This window comes from Euprymna scolopes, chromosome 1 (genome assembly GCF_053919585.1).
Source record: "Euprymna scolopes isolate OS-2025 chromosome 1, ASM5391958v1, whole genome shotgun sequence".
Taxonomy (NCBI): Eukaryota; Metazoa; Mollusca; class Cephalopoda; order Sepiida; family Sepiolidae; genus Euprymna; species Euprymna scolopes.
Genome location: NC_136482.1, coordinates 1837018 through 1857936, shown reverse-complemented (window position 1 = coordinate 1857936; position 20919 = coordinate 1837018). Strand labels below are relative to the sequence as shown.

Below are 20919 nucleotides of genomic sequence, written 5' to 3'. Positions count from 1 at the left end.
AAAAAAATTGAATATTCTAAAATGTTGAATATTCTAAAAAGTAAAAACTATGATAAAACGGTAACATGCTGTTATAGGCACGAAAGCATATATGGTTCCACTTTCAATTCATTTGTTTCCATCAACTTTCTGTTTCGATACCCTATTGTAATACTACTTCCGATTCCAGTAGCTTCTTTCAAAAACTATAGACTTGTGAAACCCTCTTCTTGATGATTGTTTCCTTCCTACTTAGAACGTTGATCTTTTTAAAGCTAACGCCAATATATATCTCTTGTGTTTTGCTATGATCATATGTCGTTCTTGTTAGCGCCTTACATCAAGATGCTTCATGCCTTGTCTGGAGCAACTTCCATTTAAAACATGGAAAAAAGTTGTTTTATCTGCTATTCTCTGACTGAATGATGTACTGTTGCATTGTGAGTGGTCTGTATGACATGTGCAGGTGTATATAAATGTATGGTATATAAAATGAATGTGCGTATGACGTGTGTATATACTTGTATTCGTCTATGACCGTCTAGTGTTGTGATCGTCTAATTTAGAGTTCGTTGTGTGTGTATGTACATTTGATTACAGTTTATGACGGGACAAGAATATACATAATTACCTCTACAACACAAAGGACGAATAAGACTTATCTGAGGTTTAACACCGGGCCAATCGGAAACACATCTGGTCCATCCTTGACCTCGTTTGACGGAAAGCTGCAATGAAAACTTTTCCCAAGAAAATGACAGACCGTCGGGTTTTATTTTTTTTTTTCAGCAATTTTTATTTCCGATGTTCCCCCCCCACCCTTTGAGAAGCTGCTGCTCGTCTTAGACTAACGCATTTTGATCCCCTCTACAATGATCCATCACTGTCCGACTCGATCCGCTCTCTCTCTCTCTCTCACTCCTTATCTTTCTGCCTTTGCTCTCTCTCTCTCTCTCTCTCTCTCTCTCTCACTCCCTATCTTTCTGCCTTTGCTCTCTCTCTCTCACTCCCTCTCTTTCTGCCTTTGCTCTCTCTCTCTCTCTCTCTCCTCAAATCTCTTACTCCTCAAATCATCGTATCTCTTCCCAAAACTCTACCTAAAGTCCACGTCACTTGAAAATGACCTATACGTAAGAGTCGTCAGACTATAGAAGTCAATCTATTTCAAATAATTGTTTATGTTCTATATCATTTAATTCATTAAACATCTTAACATAAATAACTTTCTCTGTAAATATTTATTTTGTTAAGATAATATTTTATTTTTACAAATATTACAACAATCATAACAATCATCGAGTAGCAAATCTCTTCGGCGTTGCCCCGCTATATCTAATAGTACAATCTATCTTGTATATAAATAACTGTGCAATGAGACTGATTTTTACACATGCACGTTAATATCAAAACGAGCTGTATTATTCTTCATATGGGCAAATACAGACTGACACCCGTTTGTATTGCGGTTCAATATGCGGGGCAATTCGATGATCGTTTCATCGGTAGAAAGTCTAATCCTGAATTCGCTCCATACTCGACCGATTTCTTATCCAACTTTTTTCTGTGGGGTTTATCTAAAACAAGAAATATCTCTAAAACCAACATTCTACACCATTTCTGAACTGAAAATGGGCTATCGCAGACCAAATTAGAACAATGCTAAGAGTTGTGTGGGTCAGAGTTATTGATAATGTTGCATGTTACATTCAGGTTATAAAATAAAGACTGTTGTGCATTTATGATTAAATATTAGCGAACAAGACTAAAGTATATTTGCATCAAATGTGATTAGATTACAGAAAGGGTTGTGACTTTTATTAACAATACCATTTTGAAGAGGGGTCATTTTAGGAAGAGATCATTTTGGGGAGGAGTCATTTTGGGAAATAATCATTTTGGGAAAGAGATCATTATAGAAAAGGGTCATTTTGGGAAGTAGTCATTTTTAGGAAGGGATCATTTCGGGAACGATTCATTCTGGGAAGAGGTCATTTTAGAAAGGTCATTTTAGCAAGGGGTCATTTTGGGAAGGGGTCATTATAGGTTACTGTAAGTTACTTCGATTTGTATGTTCAGCGGCAAAATGAGCAATTATCCAATGTTGACGTAAAGTATCGATTTTAAATGGTTCCTTGTATATGATTGATCGAACATGTTGCTTTTTTTACCCATAGCTGGAGAGGTGTTGTGGATTCATACCTTTTCCCAACAAAAAATAGTATGTAAATGAGGGAAATGTATTCTATTGGCATTGCAATAGATATACAATCGGTCATGTAAAGTTGAACCTCAATAAGTAAATAATCATTACGTACCTAAGCAAGTCATTGCCAATCGGTGTACCCGGTCGTGGAAGTCCTTGGGTTGAATGGTAATACGGGTGGAAACGCACGCTCAGCACTCTCTGGCTTTGCACATCGTGACTTCTTTGTGGAAATGAGTCATTGGTTTCTGTTTCCTTAAATTTCTCTGTGAGGAAATTTAAAATTTAAAAGCAAAACGAAAACGTTTAGAAATGCATCATTCTGACAATTATTCATGAGAATCAGTCTTTCATCGTTTAAATAGTTCATATTATGTAAATGCGGTCCAGAAGATCTTGAAGGCAGAGGATTGTTACCAATCAGCAAATCGACGAATATAACAGGTATTACTAGGCGGTTCGTTGTGATCTGCGTGCTTAATATTGATGGTGGCGAATATATTAGCTAGTTATTATTAGCTGGTATCTATTGCTAAAATATATTTTAGAAAATACGGATTTTTTTGACAAATGACTACAATGAAGGTCAAAAGATTTACCATCTTAAGTGTATGAAAACTGGAAGTTGATAAAACGGCCGGACATTACGTCGGATATAAAAAGCAGAAATGGTAGATGAAAAAGTACCATAAATATTAGTGTGACCCTCAGTGGAGATCAGAGGGGTGTTTTAAAATAGTCTGAAAAGCGTCAATAATTAAGCTATGCGCATGAACAATAATTAACTCTCTCCCTCTTTCTACTACCCTGTTTATTTTATACTTTCAGCTACGAGACAAATACCTGAGAATAAATCCTGTATTATTCTATGAACGAATTGTTTAATCAATCAGCAAATACAACGAACATAACAGACAGTCACGGGTGATTTGTTTTTGTTCTTTTTTTGTTTTGTTTTGTTTTTGTTTTTTTACTGTATTCTTAGTGCAGTGCCACTAAGTCGTAAGGAGCTACTATTTGGAACCAGATTTGCAGGGATATAATTATAGGGAGCTGGGCAGCAAGATATCTGTTTACATTGCACTTGAACTTCTGCATATCAGTAAAGTCATGGAAGCAGGTGCATGGGAGGGATTTCCAAAGTCTAACAGTTCGAGGAAAGAAGCTATTTGAGTAGAAGTCTTTCCGGCATCTAAGGATCTCTAAAATGTGATGGTGGTATTTTGCTGCTTGTGGGTTTTGTCGAGAAGATACTAGTGCTTTAAGCTCGTTCGAGCATTTACCAATAAAGTACTTGTAAAACAGGCACAGAGGTGCCGAATTCCGCCGATGGGCAGAGGTTGGAGTTTGGCCGACAATGCTGGACCTACTGACGACTTTTTTAACCCTATCTATGAGCAAGAGACTAGTGACATGTGCACCATCCCATATGTGACAACAATATTCCATGCATGACCAAATAGTGGCTTTGTCGAGATACAGGATACTGTCAAGTGTGAGTATCTCTAAGTACAATAGAAAAAGAAACACTTTTCTCGAAGCGGCTTTGATAATTGGTAAATTTACCCATGGTCGATAACTTCTGTTCTAAGCAAATACATTACTAGAGAATCCTGGAGGGTAAAGCAAAATGTCTGTGTAATCAAATAAAATCAGTAGGATTCTCGATTTTTCTTCTTACAAAATTAATATTTCATTCTAAATAACCATTTTATTTAGTTGCCCATCGGTCAATGTTAGGAACAATAAAATTGATGTCATTATATTTGTTCCAGTTCATCCCTGCAACTTATGGTCCCGATAGTAGTCCCCTCCATCAAAGTGGCACTGTGCATTGTTTGGGGTGAAAATGGAATTTTTAAAAGAGTTCATGTTGTTATGATCTGCGTCTTTACTAAATATAAACGGGGTTGTGTACATGCCTATTGTATCTACGAGCTTATATTGACTAGCAATTCTCTTTTTTAACCGTGTATTTCCTTTTCATAAATTTTCTATTTTCCCAGGAAAGAGAAGTTAGTAATGTACGAATACAATTAACTCGTTTTAAGAAATGGCGACAATACTGAAATAAACATTGAATAATAAATTTTATTTTTCTTAGCAACATGAACCAACTGGCAACTAAATAAAATGGCGATTTAGAATGAAATATTGATTTTATAGAAGAAATGTATCGATGAAAAATCGAGAACCTGATTGATTTTACTCTATTACATAGACGACTTGTTTTATCTTCCTGGCGTTCTCTGGTAATGTATTTACTTAGAACAAAGGGTATTAACTAGGGTAAATTTACCCCTAAAAAGGGGAAAAATTATACAGTCGGAGTTTAATAATTGCAATATCTGATAATTTTAAAATATTTTTTTCAGATTGTGTCATGTCTAATAAACGAACACACCTTTATTCATATGTTTGATATATCATTGAATTCGTTGTTGTGGAGAAACTTCATGTGATTCAGGATTCTCAAGTTTAGTAGCAATAAAGACAAAGGCCAGAATCCGCCTAAAAGCCGATGATGATATGAAAGTGGCCTTGCCAGAAACAGCTCATCGCATAAACAAACTGATTGACTCAATGAATAATGCTTCTGGTGTTTCTGTTCATTATTTTTTGTAATAAAAATTCAATTCATAATTGCCAACTTAAAAAAAAATTAATTTCCTATATTTTTGTAATACTCATGTACAATATCATTTTTATATAAAACCTAAATAACAAAAAAGTTCATTTTGACCTTGTTTTTCTGTTACTTTATGATGATTATGATTTTTTTTTTTGTATGGAGTAGAGAGTAAATGGAGTAATACATAAAACCGAGTGACTAATGATGGAGGAAAGATTGGGAATAGTTGACTTAGATACTGTTTTGATTTTCTTCTTTTTTTACCTATAAAGTGTTTTCTTTAAAAGAGGTGTTCATAGTCTCTTTGTACTAAATCGTTATTTCCATAGAAGCTGCTGTGGTTTTTTCCCTGAGGCTCGCCTTTCTACCATCACTGCAAAGAATTGTTTCCTCTTTTGTATGAAAGGTACTTTCCATAAAAAGAACTCTGTTCTAAGAACTTCCCATCTGCCACAGGTTTGCCACAGGTTTGCTTCTCTGAAGATTACAATATGGTCGTCTTCAAGTCTAATGTCAACAAATACTTGTTGAGCCTTCCTCATATATAATCAAATCTTATCCATTCAAAAGTCATCATTCAACTGACAATCCATCTATCTATCCATCGCATTATACTCGAGTGGATTTTAATCTGGTTAAACGGCGACTCATTAATAAAAGACCAATTCTTATTTTAATAAATGATTAACTTTATCAATCCAGTGTCAATTTATTTGAAATTTGCTTTTCTTTTTTAATTATGCATTTTTTATCATATTTTTTCCAAGAAATGGAAGTCTATACGGAGCGAATACAGTTACCTCCCCCTATTAAAAAATGGCTGCAATAAAAATGAATCGGTTGAAAGATAAATACTCACCTTGAGATTGGCTATTCACCTCTAGCGAATTTATGGTGGGAAGATGTGATTTGAAGAAATCCGTTTTGTATTGTAATTGGATATGTTGTTTGGTTTCTTCGTCTGTTCCAGGAAGTTTACCGATATTTAAAAACCTACAAGGAAATAATTTAAATTATCAGACTACAATTTTTTCTTTCTTAAATTTTAATACTAGCTGGGTGCTCGGCGTTGCCCGGGTGTTTGTAGGTGTAAAAAAAAAAGTAGTAGGCAGGCAGACTCGAACTCATCATGCAAAGGTGTAGAAGAAAGTGGAAGAAAACCTGACGTCTTTAATTTAATTTTGAACATTTTTTAATCCCAATTTCTTCACTTTTATATCGTTTTGTTTTAATTCTATCTTTACCGAATGAACCGTGATCGTGCTTCTCTCTCTGACCTCGGTCCTCTCAAACATCGTTTCGAATGTGCTCACGAGCGTGATCGCCAGTTTGTGCATACGCTCTTTTTAAAGTCTTTTTTACTCATCATTATGGATATAGTAAGTAAGATTAATGTTAAGAAGTAAATGTGGTATTTTGTGACTATTGAATACATGTGATAGGCAAATAATGAAAGGGCAGAAGGCAATTTGCTTTGTCTGACTTTATTTAGTTAAAAGCAGAAAAGTTAGCACAAACCACCGACCCTCATTCCGCATTTTTCGGTGGTCTTCCGCCTATTCTTTTGTCATTAGGTTCGGGTTGAATTATGGAAATAAAATATTAGGCCAGAAATAAATACTGACCCTAAAAGAAATATTGGGCTACTAACGGGTAAACTTAGCTCACTGGTTATTTGAGGGGAGGAGAAAGAAAGCATTTATTACGGATATGTCTGTTCCGTTGCTACCATCGTTTCTCTTTCGTTGTTCCAACGTGGGGAAAGCTGGTGCAACTCTTCCATTGTGAAACCTGAAATAAAAACAAAAATAAATAAAAAGATGTAGTTATCTTCCCTTAATTTATGCAACAATAACGGCCCATTTTTCGACCGGGTTGTGACTTGCGATGAAAAGTGAGTTCTTTACAGTAAACGACGACGTTCAGCTCAGTGGTTAAACGCCAACGAAGCTCCACGACACTTCACGAAGCCAGAGTTACACCAAAAGAAGGTTGGTGGTCTGCGACCGGTCTTATCCATTGCAGTTGTTTTTAATCTAGGCGAAACTATTATGGCGAACAAGTACCATCAACAAATGGATGAAATGCATCAGAAACTTCGACAACACCTAGTATTAGTCAACAGAAAAAGCCCAATTCTTCTCCACGACAATGCCCGACCGAACGTTGCTAAACCGACCCTGCAGACGTTGAACGAATTGGGCTACGAAACTCTGCATCATCTGTCATACTCTCCAGACCTGTCACCTACCGACTACCACTTTATCAAGCATTTTGACAACTTTCTACGTTAGAAAGCTTAAAAATTCAAAGCGATATCAAAGCGATGTCAAAAACGCCTTCAGTGACTTCATCATCACCAGTATGTAAGATTTTTACGTTACTGTCATAAATACACTTGTTTCGCGTTGACAAAAGTATGTTGATTCTAATAATGCTTATTTCAGTCAATAATTTTTTGTTTGAGCAAAGCTATGTTCATTTTAATTTAAAAGTTAAAAACCGCAATAACTTTTTTGTCAACCTAATAGAATCCCATTTTGCTTCCCTTTTATCCGTCTGTATCAACATTTATCTACGCAATTTTCTGCTCAAGATTACTCCATATAAATCTGCCGCTAAAGCAACGATATTCCTTGTTTGGATTGAACTACACACAGAGAAAGGAGAGTGGGAATATAGAGAGTGACAGATAGAGGCAAAAAGAGACAGATAAGCAATGACAATGTGGATGGAGAGACAGGCAGACATAAACAGAATGTAAGGAAAAGAAAAAGAGACTGAGTATGATGGAGAAAGAGAGACAGAAACAGACTATGTGGGAGAGAGGGATAGGCAGACTGTGGGAGATGGAGAGAGAGAGGGGGGTGGTGTATAAAGAAACTGGCAAGAGACAACGTGAGGGATAGATAGATAGATAGATAGATAGATAGATAGATAGATAGATAGGGGGACTGTATGTTCATCAAAATAGATAGATAGGGGGACTGTATGTTCATCAAAATAGATAGATAGGGGGACTGTATGTTCATCAAAATAGATAGATAGGGGGACTGTATGTTCATCAAAACGAGAATATAAAAATTGCAGAAAGGGAAGAAGGGTGAAGTGAGAAGGGGCGAAATGTTGACTGAAAAGGCAAAGCTTCTTCAACCATGTCAAACATCTCAAGTACAAACCAGACTACAGCTATGGACTAAACAACTTTGGAATGGCAATCCTCCTTCTGATATGGGAATCTTCCTTTCTGGTGCCATCTCTCCTGATTCAGAAGCATCCTTACTTTAGTGGAAAATACTCAACTACCTAAGAACAGAAATTCGGCGATCAAAAACTGCTACAAAACTGACCCAACTGTCTGCGAATGTTTACAGGAAAATTATACGACACAACACTAACTTTTTGCTGTTTACTGCCAAACCGGTGTAGCTTGAAAGATCTTGCAGAATACAACAATAGTGCAAAGGACTTCATAAAAAATAAAAACTGTTGTATAACCATATACTTCAAAGACATAAGTAAGTAAAGCCGTGTGGATGGTAACCATACCAAATATTGACACTTTTTGACTTTTTGACTAAGATCAAAGTGTATTATCTGCTCTGATAGTACAATCCATCTGTTCTGTTAACCGCCTGAGGATAAGAATGGGGGATCAAAAGATATGACAAGATAGGAGCTACAAAACTGACTCAACTACGAATGTGAGAAGGAGGGCGATACAATGCAATCTTTACTGCCCAACCAATGCAGTTTGAAAAATCTTGCTGAATACAACAATAACGCAATGGATTGCATCAAAACTTGGGAAGCTGTTGTATGATAAAATACTTCAAAGACACACAAAGGAAAAGAATGACAATAATAAAAGGTACACGGAAGATGAAAGAAAATGGTTCACAGAATTGAATTTGATTGCAAAACAACTAAAACTCACCATATTTTGTGGCCTCGTAAATCCGCGAAGTAGTCAAGTGACGCGCCTGTAGGCTGTAATTATTTGCAATTGCATCGCTTACTTTTCGATATTCTTTCAGTTCTTTGATTGGTGATGCCAACGTCAATGAGCCTCGGTCCAAAATCTTCGGTTTTTCACTTAGGGCATTCTGAAATAAGATACTTAGACATCAGTGCTTATGCATTTTCTCCCAACTATGCATTCGTGAGTGCCACTATACGGAGAAAGCGATGATCTCTGACATCCAAAACATGTTCAAACTCTCCCTCCCTCCCACACACACACACACACACACACACACACACACACACACACATACACGCACATATCTCAGCACTAGGATTTAAACTTGAGTTTTTGGTACCTAAAATCAGAAAGATTGACCCATATATCACCAAAATAACACCAGATTCTGTACACTACTGCCTAAATAACTAAATGGGGACACAAAATGATATTTTAAGTGATTTTTCCCATCTGTTAATATTTTTTAACAAACTGCCTTTAAAATCAGCTTTCGAGATCTTAGTTTTTACATATGATCGGGATCGGACTCCAAATATCCTCACCAACTTATATAAAAAAATATTCTGTAAGTATAACTTTCTATTTCCACATCAAAGCACTTCAAACAATAGCAATTGGAATAATCACTTTTTTCTCTACATCCCATTTACTCACAAAAAAAACACGTTATTAGTCTTTCTCTACTCTGTAATGGAAAACAAACACGTTATTAGTCTTTCTCTACTCTGTAATGGAAAACAAACAAAATATACAAGTAACTCTTGTCAAACGCAAGAAAATTTAAATTTTATCCTACCTGAATAATTTAAATATTCTGAAACTGTTTTATAGTTTAATTTTTCTGATTCACCGTTTATATATGCTTCTAATAGAAAAATAAGGTGGCTGCCGTCAAATGTGATCTTTAGCGTCTATCCTTTAATAACAGAAATCGAAACTACAAAAGAATACAATTAATAACTATCAAACACAATAAAATTTGCTTTTCGTTCGTTCTGGATAAATTTTAATTTATTTCAAAATATATTGTAGTATATCGAAACTTTTGGTCAAACAATCATTTTTATAAGCCTTCGATGCCCCTATACAATTACTGAAATAAAATAAAACTCACGCATTTTCAGAACTGTAAAATCATGCAAGTCGATAGAAAATCAAATTAAATTTTCTTGTGTAAAAATTTGTTTATCTTTGTATTTTTTGCTTGTTTTCGATTTATCAGCTGTTAATTATACCACGTTATTGTTTAAAATATAATCTGATGCATTAAGGCATTAATGAAGCATTAGGCACAAGCAAATCGGTATCCTTCACAAACCTCTCTATATTACATATGGGGTAATAAACAAAAAGCTTGAATGATCACTGAAAAATCACAGGTTGTTTCTGAAGAATAGCATTTACTGAACCAAGCAGTCATTTTGTGTGAAGCTAAAAATCTGTTTTCCTTTCAGATTTTCAACCATTTTGAAACTGACTATAAATTTTTACTCCAGAAAAGTGATTACATAAAACTTTGTTTCTATTAAAACACTAAGCTTGCAAACTATTTCTCTGCTTCTTAAACACTGAGATATATCAGAGTTAGGTCTCGATTTAATTCGAATTTTCATTTTTCAGAGCTTTGTGTCAAAGTGGTATCATTTACAGCCTACCATATGTAATCTTGATTTCCACATAGATTTTTAATTCTGCTGCAGAATTCAATTTGAGACATTTTTGTACGCTTTTAGTTTACTTAATTTGCTTCGTATTGATACCCGTTTAAGCATAATGCATGTAATAGTGTGGCATTGATTTGTTAAAAATGATCTTTAAAAAACGTGGTCTTATTGTCCTATCTCTGTAATTTTGTTAAGCAAAAGAGTTGAAAATCCCTTACAGTAATGTAAATAATAAGAAACATATTTTTATCACTGAGGATGTTATGTATAACCCGAAATAACGAGATGAATAGCAAGATGCCTGTTTACATTACACTTGAACTTCTGCATGTCAGTTAAGTTGGAAAAGAAGAGACCCGGATGGGATTTTCAAAGTCTAGCATTTATGGGGAAGAAACTATTGGAGCGGAAGGCTTTCTTACACTTAGGTATCTCTACTGTGTACGGATGGGATTTAGCTTCTTGTCGTGTTTGTCATGGATATTTACATCGAGGGGTACAAATGCTTGTAATTAGAGCATTCGCCATTAAAGTACTTTTAGAACAGAGGGATGCCTACTTAACGTACTACCATGGTATACGAAACCTAATCAAGAAAATGGAACAAATATTTTAAAATATTAACAACATTAAAATGACAAAATTCGTAATCAAGAAAACGTAACAAATATTTTAAAATATAAACAACTTAAGAATTACTCAATCTGTAATCAGGAAAACGAAACAAATATTTAAAATAATATTAACTGAAGTATTACTTAATTTGTAATCAAGAAAACAAAACGAATATCTTAAAATATTAACAAATTAAAAATGACTAAATTCGTAATAAGGAAAATGATACAAATATTTAAAATACTAAAAACTGTAAAATGACTTAATTCCTAATCAAGGAAACGAAACAAATATTTAAAAATATTAAAACTTAAAAATGACTCAATCTGTAATTAAGAAAACGAAAAACATATGTAAATATATTAACAACTTTAAAATAACTCAATTCGTAGTCAAGAAAACGAAACAAATATCTAAATATACACTGCGTGTCAAATTATTAACGAGATTTTTTTTACCAGTTTCAGAACCCTACCGGTAGTTTCGTATGAAAAGATTCGGAAACGTTGGCAATGCTGAGGTGGTTGTACTCTAAAATGATTTTTGCTGAGATTATCGGAGGTACATTTGTTGGCCTATGGGGAGTCCCATAAGGCGTAAAAATGACGTCAAATGCTTACATAGCTTTTCTGAAGGAGTACTCTGAACCATGGCTGAAGAAGCAAAGGTTGACGTTCAAAAGAACCATTATTTTTATGCGGGATAATGCTCCCTCACATGCAGCAAACAAAAGTGTTATATTGGTTTTGTAGGTTAACTTTGTTGTTACTGTGACATTTTCATACTTCGCTAGCAAGCGTTTTCATATTTGTTTATGTTTTGGAGACTGGCGGGAAACAAGCTCAGCATCGGTGCAGACATATGGGTGTCTCGCTTTCATTACTTACTTTACCTCACTATTTATTTATTGTTGTATATGTACATTGTTCATATGTCACTGTTTTTACAATATGTCTCAGGAGCGTTATGTTCTTTTGTATTGCAGGCTGTACCTTGGGTTTAAGTTGTGTAAAGCTTGGTCTGCACAACCAAGTTTCCTTACCCTACAACAAAAAGCAAAGAGTATTTGCAACAACTGAGGTTCTCTGAGCTACGGAAGGTGGAGTGGCCTGCGAATTCACCAGATTTAAACCCAATTAAAAACCTTTGGAGTATCATGACGCGACACCTCTATGCAAGTGGACGCCAATTTAAGAGCAAAGATGAATTGTGGGATGCTCTCCAAGAGGTATCGTGAGGAATAGCTGTTGACGAAATCTCGAATTTGACTAATTCTATGGACTAACGTCTTTTACAAGTCATTCAAAAAAAAAGGATCGCATATCCCCTACTAATTATGTCAACGTAGAAATTGCTATGTAGTTATTGTGTTCTAAGCATTTTTCCTAGTTCATTTAATGTTTAAAAATTATTTCAATAAACAAGTTATGGGTATATTGTGTTTTTTCTCAACCTCGTTAATAACTTGACACACAGAAATCAACAGATATTCCTATCTTCTGCCATAGTTTCGCTAATAAACATTGAAATACTTTTATTTTCTAATTAGAGTAGCTGAATAGTATTGTAAGTACTTTCGCAAAGTTTCATGGATTTTTATTCACTCGTTCCTTAAATATTTTTTAAAAAATCTAAACTCGTTAATAATTTGATACACAGTGTATTAACAACTTTAAAATGACTCAATTCTTAATCAAGAAAACGAAACAAATATTTTAAAATATTGACAACTTTAAAATTACTCAATTCGTAATCAGGAAAACGACACAAATATTTAAAAATATTGAAAACTTAAAAATGACTCAATTCGTAATCAGGAGAACGAAACAATATATTAAAAACTTAAAAATGACTCAATTAGTTATCAAGATAAGGAAACAAATATTTAAAATATTAACAACTTAAAATTTTATAATTCATTATTGATAACCATAAAAGTCTTTATGTGCGGTAAAACAAAATATTAGAAATGTTAAAATTACTCCGTAATCCGTAATCAAGAAAACGAAACAAATATTTAAAAATATTACCAACTTAAAAATGACTCAATTCGTAGTCAAGAAAACGAAACAAATATTTAAAATAATAACAACTAAAGTATTACTTCATGAGATACCATTTTTTTACCAGTTTCAGAACCCTACCGGTAGTTTCGTATGAAAAGCTTCGGAAACGTTGGCAATGCTGAGGTGGTTGTACTCTGAAATGTTCGTACTGTTCCGCGCAATGTAAACAACTTGCCACCGTAATTGCTGAATCCACGGTATTTGGGGAGTATCAAATTATTAACAATGCAGTTTGTTTCGTCAAGAAAATGGGTCTTAATGGTTGTTTGAGTAGCTCTGAAAAGAGTACTATTATAGAACAGCTAGCAAAAGGTAAAACTACCCTCCAAATGTCGAAAATGATAGGAAGTTACCATCAAACTGTGATGACCTTTGTCAAGAACCGTACAAAGGTACGCAAGAGAGCTGATAAAGTTAAATCTAGAGTTGTTTCGCGCCGTTCTCTATTCCAAATTAAACGTGAAGTTGTTAAGCACCCTGAGCAGAAAAGTCGAGAAGTCTTTGACCAAGCCGGATTGAAGAATGTCTAAAAAATACTCGATGTCGCCTTCTGAAAGAAGTGGCAAAGTCTGTTAAGTCTGTGACAAAGCCTCCATTAAAGAAACATCACATACAAAACAGATTGAAATGGGCAGAGGACAACATGAAAACGGATTTTTCCAAAGTTTTGTTCACGGATGAACTGCGTGTCACTCTTGATGGTTCAAATGGCTGGAGCAAGGGATGGGTCCTAGATGGACGACATCGTCATCAGCGTTTAAGGCGCCAACAAGGTGGCGGTGGCGGTGGTGGTGGGATAATGATTTTGGCTGAGATTATCGGAGGTACATTTGTTGGCCCATGGGATTCAAGAAAACGAAACAAATATTTTAAAATATTAACAACTTAAAAATGACTCAATTCCTAATCAAGAAAACGAAACAAATATTTTAAAATATTAACAACTTAAAAATGACTCAATTCCTAATCAAGAAAACGAAACAAATATTTTAAAATATTAACAACTTAAAAATGACTCAATTCCTAATCAAGAAAACGAAACAAATATTTTAAAATATTAACAACTTAAAAATGACTTAATCTGTAATCAAGAAAACAAATATTTTAAAATATTAAAAACTTAAAAATGACTCAAGTCTTTATCAAGATAAGGAAACAAATATTTAAAAAATTACCAACTTAAAATTTTACAATTCATTATTAATAACCATTAAATTCTTTATGTGCGGTAAAACAAAACAATAAAAGATAGTCCAGTATTTAAAATCCTTTTTCGAGGAGATAGGAAATTATGTGAATATCACGTGTTAAAAAATCATTTCTTTTAAAATCTGTCTCATTTAAGTGAATACAAAATTAAAGGGACATTTTCTGTTACGCAAATAGAAAATTAGTTTCGCGAATTAAGATTATAAAAAATTCAAAATTAAAACTCACTGGAGGTTGATTCAATGGTGGTAGATGAAGCAGAACCGTCGGGCGACGAATTAGCTGTTTACGTTTCGGCATGTGCATCCCGATGGAATCCTTCGCCCTGGTAGCATTCTACAAGTAGAAAAGAAAAACGCGTTATACTTGTGTTGTATATTGGACTCCCAGGCGTCTTCGAGTCACTTAAGCGAGGATATTATTTATTGCTATAGAAATGTAGATATTTTGAATGTAAAATATTTATTAGAGAAAAAATGTTATTGAAACATTTCGTTTCAATAGAAGATTGGAATTCGGAAAAAAATGGAATGTTAGCTAAATATGTATACAAAAGTTTTAACTTCAGAAATTAGATTTAATTAAAAATAACAAAATTATTAGGTTACTGTTTCTTGTGTTACGTTGATATGATTACGTAGTCTCGTAGGTAGGGATAAGTGGGGTTTCGAGGAGCTGGGTCCTGTCTAGCGACGAGTTAGCACTGACGAAAATTGTCTCCGTGTTCATGAAGCTTTGGATGAACGTGGCCATAACAAGATGTAGGGATCAGAAGAACGGTCGCAAACTCAGAAGGGCAAATAAAGTTATATCAAATATATATCCTGTTGTTGTCGGTTTCCTTCGTATGGAGATGGACTTGAATACTAAGAGACGAAGACACAACAGAGAAATGCATGTTCTTTGCCCGTTCGCTACACAGACTGATGTTAACGAATTGTTTTATTGTATGTGTTGCGCACTCAACACACGCACACACATAGACGTTTCGCACACACATTGACCATGATTAACGTTTTTGTTGATACACATATGTAAGGATGCAATTACACACATTACTACATAACACTTGTGTACTTTACGGATCGTGCTAAAATAAGTTATTATTTAGAAAGTCATTCATTGCATGAGAAAGAGTTTATTAACTATTATGTACTTTTACCTGACAGTTTAATAAACAAGGGATTTCGTCAAAATTGAATTTAACTTGAAAAAAATATAAAAATTAGCACGACCCGTAAACTACACAAGTACCAAAAGTATATATATACCATATTCTTGTATTTTTATTTATTTTTAATGTATATTAATACGTCGTGTTTTTAAGGCTACGATCGACTCAATCTATATTATTATGATCGTTTTTTTATGTCTAGAAAATATGTATGAAGACAAAAATTAGAATAAAAATATTATGGCAGAAATGTATCAGGAATGTAAAAAATCTTAGAAAATAAACAATGGAGATGATTTAGCGATTACATCACGCGATGTTAATGTGAGTTAATGACGTAATGAAATAGATTGGTAATAAGCGTAATCAGAGTCCACAGTTTGGAGTCAGACTGGAAAAGTCGGACAAATTAACACGAAAGATATCGTCTCCACGTTTGTGGAAGTTGGCAGAAACGCGACTTTAGCATGAAGCAAACGAGGGTAGAGCGGTAGGCTTTTGACAGGGTATGGCGCGATGGTCATCTCAGGAAAATCAGATTATATTGTATCACTGGAAGAATACATAACATAGTTAAATCCTTCTTAAGTAAGAGAAGAATCCAGGTTGTCCTCGACGGTCGTACATCAAAACCAATATGATATAAATGCGAGAGTACCTCAAGTGTCTATCCTTGGATCTTTATTATTCATAATATTCATAAATGACCTCCCTGATAAAATTGACTCTAAGATGGGTATACTTGTTGATGACATCACGCTCTATAACAGGCACTAGGGGAAAATAAATGAACACATATCTAAGGAAATAACAGAAACACTAGAGGAAGACCTCCAATCTGTAGTGGAATGGGACAAAAATAAATGGTCACTTCAATGCTGACAAGACTTAATTACAAGAAACCTTCTCTACCACCAATAGCAATGGCCAAAAACACATTACCTGAAAGTAATTCTTTTAAACTCCTCGACCTAACGTTCACAGGGAACGTGAATTGGAACAGATATATTGAAAGCATTGCCAAGGCTGCTGCGAGGAATGTGTGCTCTCTCTACCGTGCTAGAAAGCTACTTACGCCTGAAAGTGTCCTGTACCTTTACAAGGCCACCATTCGCCCATGTATGGAGTACTGTTGTCACATTTGGGCTGGTGCATCTGCTACTAGACTCTTGCTCCTGTGCAGGTTCAAAAGAGAGTCCCCAACCTGATAGGTCCTAAACTGTCATCTAAGCTTCCCATCGACGGAATATATGCACCCCCGCGACGAATATACCCTCAACAACCCCGAGAACCATATAAATCCCACTCCTAGTAGATCCCTAGGTGTAAGAAAGCCTTCTACTCCAATAGTTTCTTCCCCATAACTACTAGACTTTGGAACTCCCTTCCGGGATTCTGCTTTTTACAACTGTACTGGCATGCAGAAGTTCAAGTGTAATGTGAACAGACATCTTTCTGCTCATCTCCCTTCATAATATCCCTGCAACTTATGCCCCCTATAGTAGCCCTCTACTTCAAAATGGCACTGTGCTTTGTTTGGAGTGAAAATTGTATAATTAAAAATGTAGAAAATTACAACGTCTTGCAGCATCGATGGGAAGTCAAGAATAAAGTTTTATGAAATATATAATCTATTGTTGCTTGGTTTCCTTCCGAGATGAACTTGAATAATGAGAAGAGACAAAGACACAATGGAGAGAGGTATGTTCTTTGCTTGTGCACTACACAGACTGAATTTAAATGAACTGTTTTATTATATGTGATACGCCCACACATACATACAACAATACAACAACATTTAACCACTGGATGTCACGCACTGTATATATCACAAGGTTAGAGTGATCAATTAAATAGACCCTGTTTATATACACTCAATCCCGTTATATAATATTAAGACAGAATTAAGAATGATGAATACAAATTAGTTGTTATAATAAAATATAATTTTAAAGAAAGAAATCCATTTATGAATTTTGTATGTAAATATTAGCTCAAGTACTCTCCAAACTATACAACAAATGCCTTACTGAATCATGCTTTCCGGGCTGTTGGAAAACTGTTTCTGTGGTACCAGTATTCAAGAAATCCATGTTGTCCTCGACGGTCGTACATCTAAACAGTGTGATATAAATGCGGGAGTGCCTAATATTTATTAATTACCTCCCCGACAAAATTGCCTCTGAGATGGGTATATATTCTAATGACACTCTATAACAGGCATGACAGGAAAACAAATGAACACATATCTAAAGAGATGGCAAAAACACTAGAGGATGACCTCCAATCTGTAGTGGAATGGGGACAAAAATGGATGGCCACATTCAATGCTGCCAAAATTAAACTGGTTTCCTTCAATAATTAAAAGAAACCTTCTCTGCCACCAATGGCAATGGCCAGTGACTCCCTGTGTGAGAGTACGTCTCTCAAGCTCCTTGGCCTAACGTTCACAGGAAACATGAGTTGGAACAATTACATCGAGGGCATTGCCAGGGCCGCTGCGAGGAAGGTGGGCTCTCTCTCTCTACCGTGCTAGAAAACTACTGACACCTGAAAGTATCCTGTACCTCTATAAGGCCACCATTCACCCATGTATAGAGTATTGTTGTCACATTTGGGCTGGTGCATCTGCTGCTAGTCTCTCGCTCCTAGACAAGGTTCAAAAGAGAGTCGCCAATTTGATAGGCCCTTAACTGGCGTCTAAGCTTCAGCCTCTGTCCCATCGTCGAAACGTTGAATCCCTCTACCTGTTCTACAAGTATTTTAATGGTGAATGCTCTGGCGAACTGCAGACACCTGTGCCCCAACGACGTAGACACCCTCGACAAACTCGACAGGCAGCTAAAACCCACCCCCACACAGTAGAGATCCCTAGATGTAAAAGATCTTTCTACTCCAGTAGTGTCTTCCCCAGAACCGCTAGACTCTGGAATTCTTTTCCAGGGCACTGCTTCTCTAACTGTACTGACATGCAGAAGTTCAAGTGTAACGTGAACCGACATCTTGCTGCCCAAATCCCAACATAGTGCCCCAGTAGTTGCTGCCCCTGATAGTAGCCCCCTACACCAAAGTGGCTACGTGCCTTGTTTGGGGTGAAAATGTAATAAAACAAAATAAATAAATAAAATAAAAAAATATTTGGATATTTATCCAGTTTACATTCTTCGGCATATTTCGACAGATTACGTAAGCAGACGAAGGTGCCGAAGCGATTATACAATCAACTGTCAAAAAACAATAAGTTTCAATAAAAATGTGAAATTCGTTACATGAATAGCAATTATTTAAACTGAAAAATGAATTTCACCACGCTATGTCAACGTTAAATTCCCCCATTCTTACATATTAAAAATGGCTTTCTAAATAGAAAACTATTCTTAATTCTTAAACCGAGGAAACGCTTCTGATTAGAACTTAAAACTACATTTAGCTAGCACTTCGTGAAGTGTGGAATCACTAACTGATTGATTGTGCGTCTGGATTCACTTTCATTCGTAACTGTTATCATTTTTCGGAGATATATATACATATATATATATATATATATATATATATATATATATATATATATATATATATAGGCATAACTTAGCGTCATAGAGTAGAGAGTTGTTTTGTTTTCGATTCTAACTGATGTCATATATATTTTTTTTAGTTTTGATCTCACTACTATATATTAGGTTCAATATAATAATCGATAGAGAATTGTCTTCATAATAATAAAAACGTAATCTGCAAGAATTAAAATATATTTCAGTCTATCTTACGACCGAGCAATACCGAGCGGTTTGGTAATATATGTATAAAATCTTCAGCTCCGCTTTTCCAAGACGTACCAATGTATATTTGTTTTAATAACAAACGAATAATGCCTTTAGTTAATATAAAACTACTGCACTTTATTTTTATTTTGATAATTCAAGTGTGTGTTTATGGAGAGAGGGACGGGACGGCGGGTTTTAGTGACGGCAAAAGAATGCAGAAAGCAGAAACCGCTGTGTTCACCGGTCGGCGTTCTTTCCATTTTGACCCAAAACAAAACGTTTTCATTATCATAGCACAAATCGAAAATTTCTCTATTACGTCATTCTTTTTTTTTATATTGCTTTTTCACCCCAAACAAGACACAATGCAACTTTAATGTAGGGGGCTACTATCTAGGACATCATTTGCAGGAAGTCGTCTGTTTATATTGCACATGTACTTCTGCATGTCATTACAGTCAGGGAAGCAGAACCCGGATAGGAATTCCAAAGTCTAGCAGTCTTAGGGAAGAAACTATTAGAGTGGAAGGCTTTCTGACACTAAGGGTCTTTACTGTGTAGCGATGGGGTTTTGCTGTCTATCGAGTTTTTCGGGGGAATATTTAGGGCTTGTAGATCGTCAGAGCATCTACCATTAAAACATACTTTTAAAACATGCAAAGGGATGCAACATTTCGTCGATGGGATAGTGGTTGAAGCCTAGCTGGAAGTGCGGGACGTATTAGGTTGGCGACTCCCTTTTGAACGTTGTCTAAGAATGAGAGGCTAGTAGCAGATGCACCAACTCAAATGTGAAAACAATACTCCATACATCGGCGATGGTGGCCTTGTAAAGGTACAGGATGCTCTCAGGCGTAATTTTATAGCATGGTAGAGAGAGCCTATCTTTTCTGCAACACCCTTGGCAATGCTCTCAATATATTTGTTCCAACTCATATTCCCCGTGAAGATAAACCGAGGCGTTTGAACGAAGTACTTTCAGATAATGTATCTTTAGCCATAGCTATTAGTGATTGAGAAGGTTTCTTGTAGTTATTAAAGGAAAAAAGCTTAGAATTGGCAGCATTGAATGTTACCATCCATTCCATTACATCAGCGGTCAAAAAAATTCAACGTGTTTATCTCAAAAGCCGTTCCTTGAATTTCCCGAAAACTAGGTATTACACGGTTTCATAAAACACGGTATTACTCGGCTTTATTATCCAACAGTGTAACGGATAGGCCATCCATATTTATATAAAGTGAAATTAATTCAGTATCTTATGATGATATTTAATGATGATATTATGATGATATTTAATGATGATATTATGATGATATTTAATGATGATATTATGATGATATTTAATGATGATATTATGAGGATATTAAATTACTATCAACGAAGCTCCATCCCTTGTCCCATCGCCGCAATTTTATACAATCCATGTGCCCGTTTTATAAGTACATTAATACCATATGCTCCGATAAGCACTTATGCTCCTTCGACGTAAATACATCCGACTAGCCCGAAAAACTGCAAAATGCTAACCTCTTCACTGCAGAGATTCGTAGATGTCGGAAAGTTTTTTGCTTTAATAGTTTCTTCCTTAGAACTGCTAGACATTGGAATTCCCTCCCTGTTTCTT

General features: G+C 35.3%; 1 protein-coding gene across 1 annotated transcript in view; it reads right to left on the bottom strand.

Annotated features, from left to right (window-relative positions):
• Positions 1–20919, bottom strand: part of LOC145244699 (dynein axonemal heavy chain 3-like) — a 382877-nt gene that overhangs the window by 310212 nt on the left and 51746 nt on the right. The window contains exons 2-6 of the mRNA XM_080107154.1: positions 14582–14689; positions 8752–8920; positions 6521–6605; positions 5674–5807; positions 2295–2448 (exon numbers count right to left, since the gene is read on the bottom strand). Of these exons, the coding sequence (XP_079963280.1) occupies positions 2295–2448; positions 5674–5807; positions 6521–6605; positions 8752–8920; positions 14582–14689 (650 nt within the window). The remainder of the gene's footprint in view (positions 1–2294; positions 2449–5673; positions 5808–6520; positions 6606–8751; positions 8921–14581; positions 14690–20919) is intronic.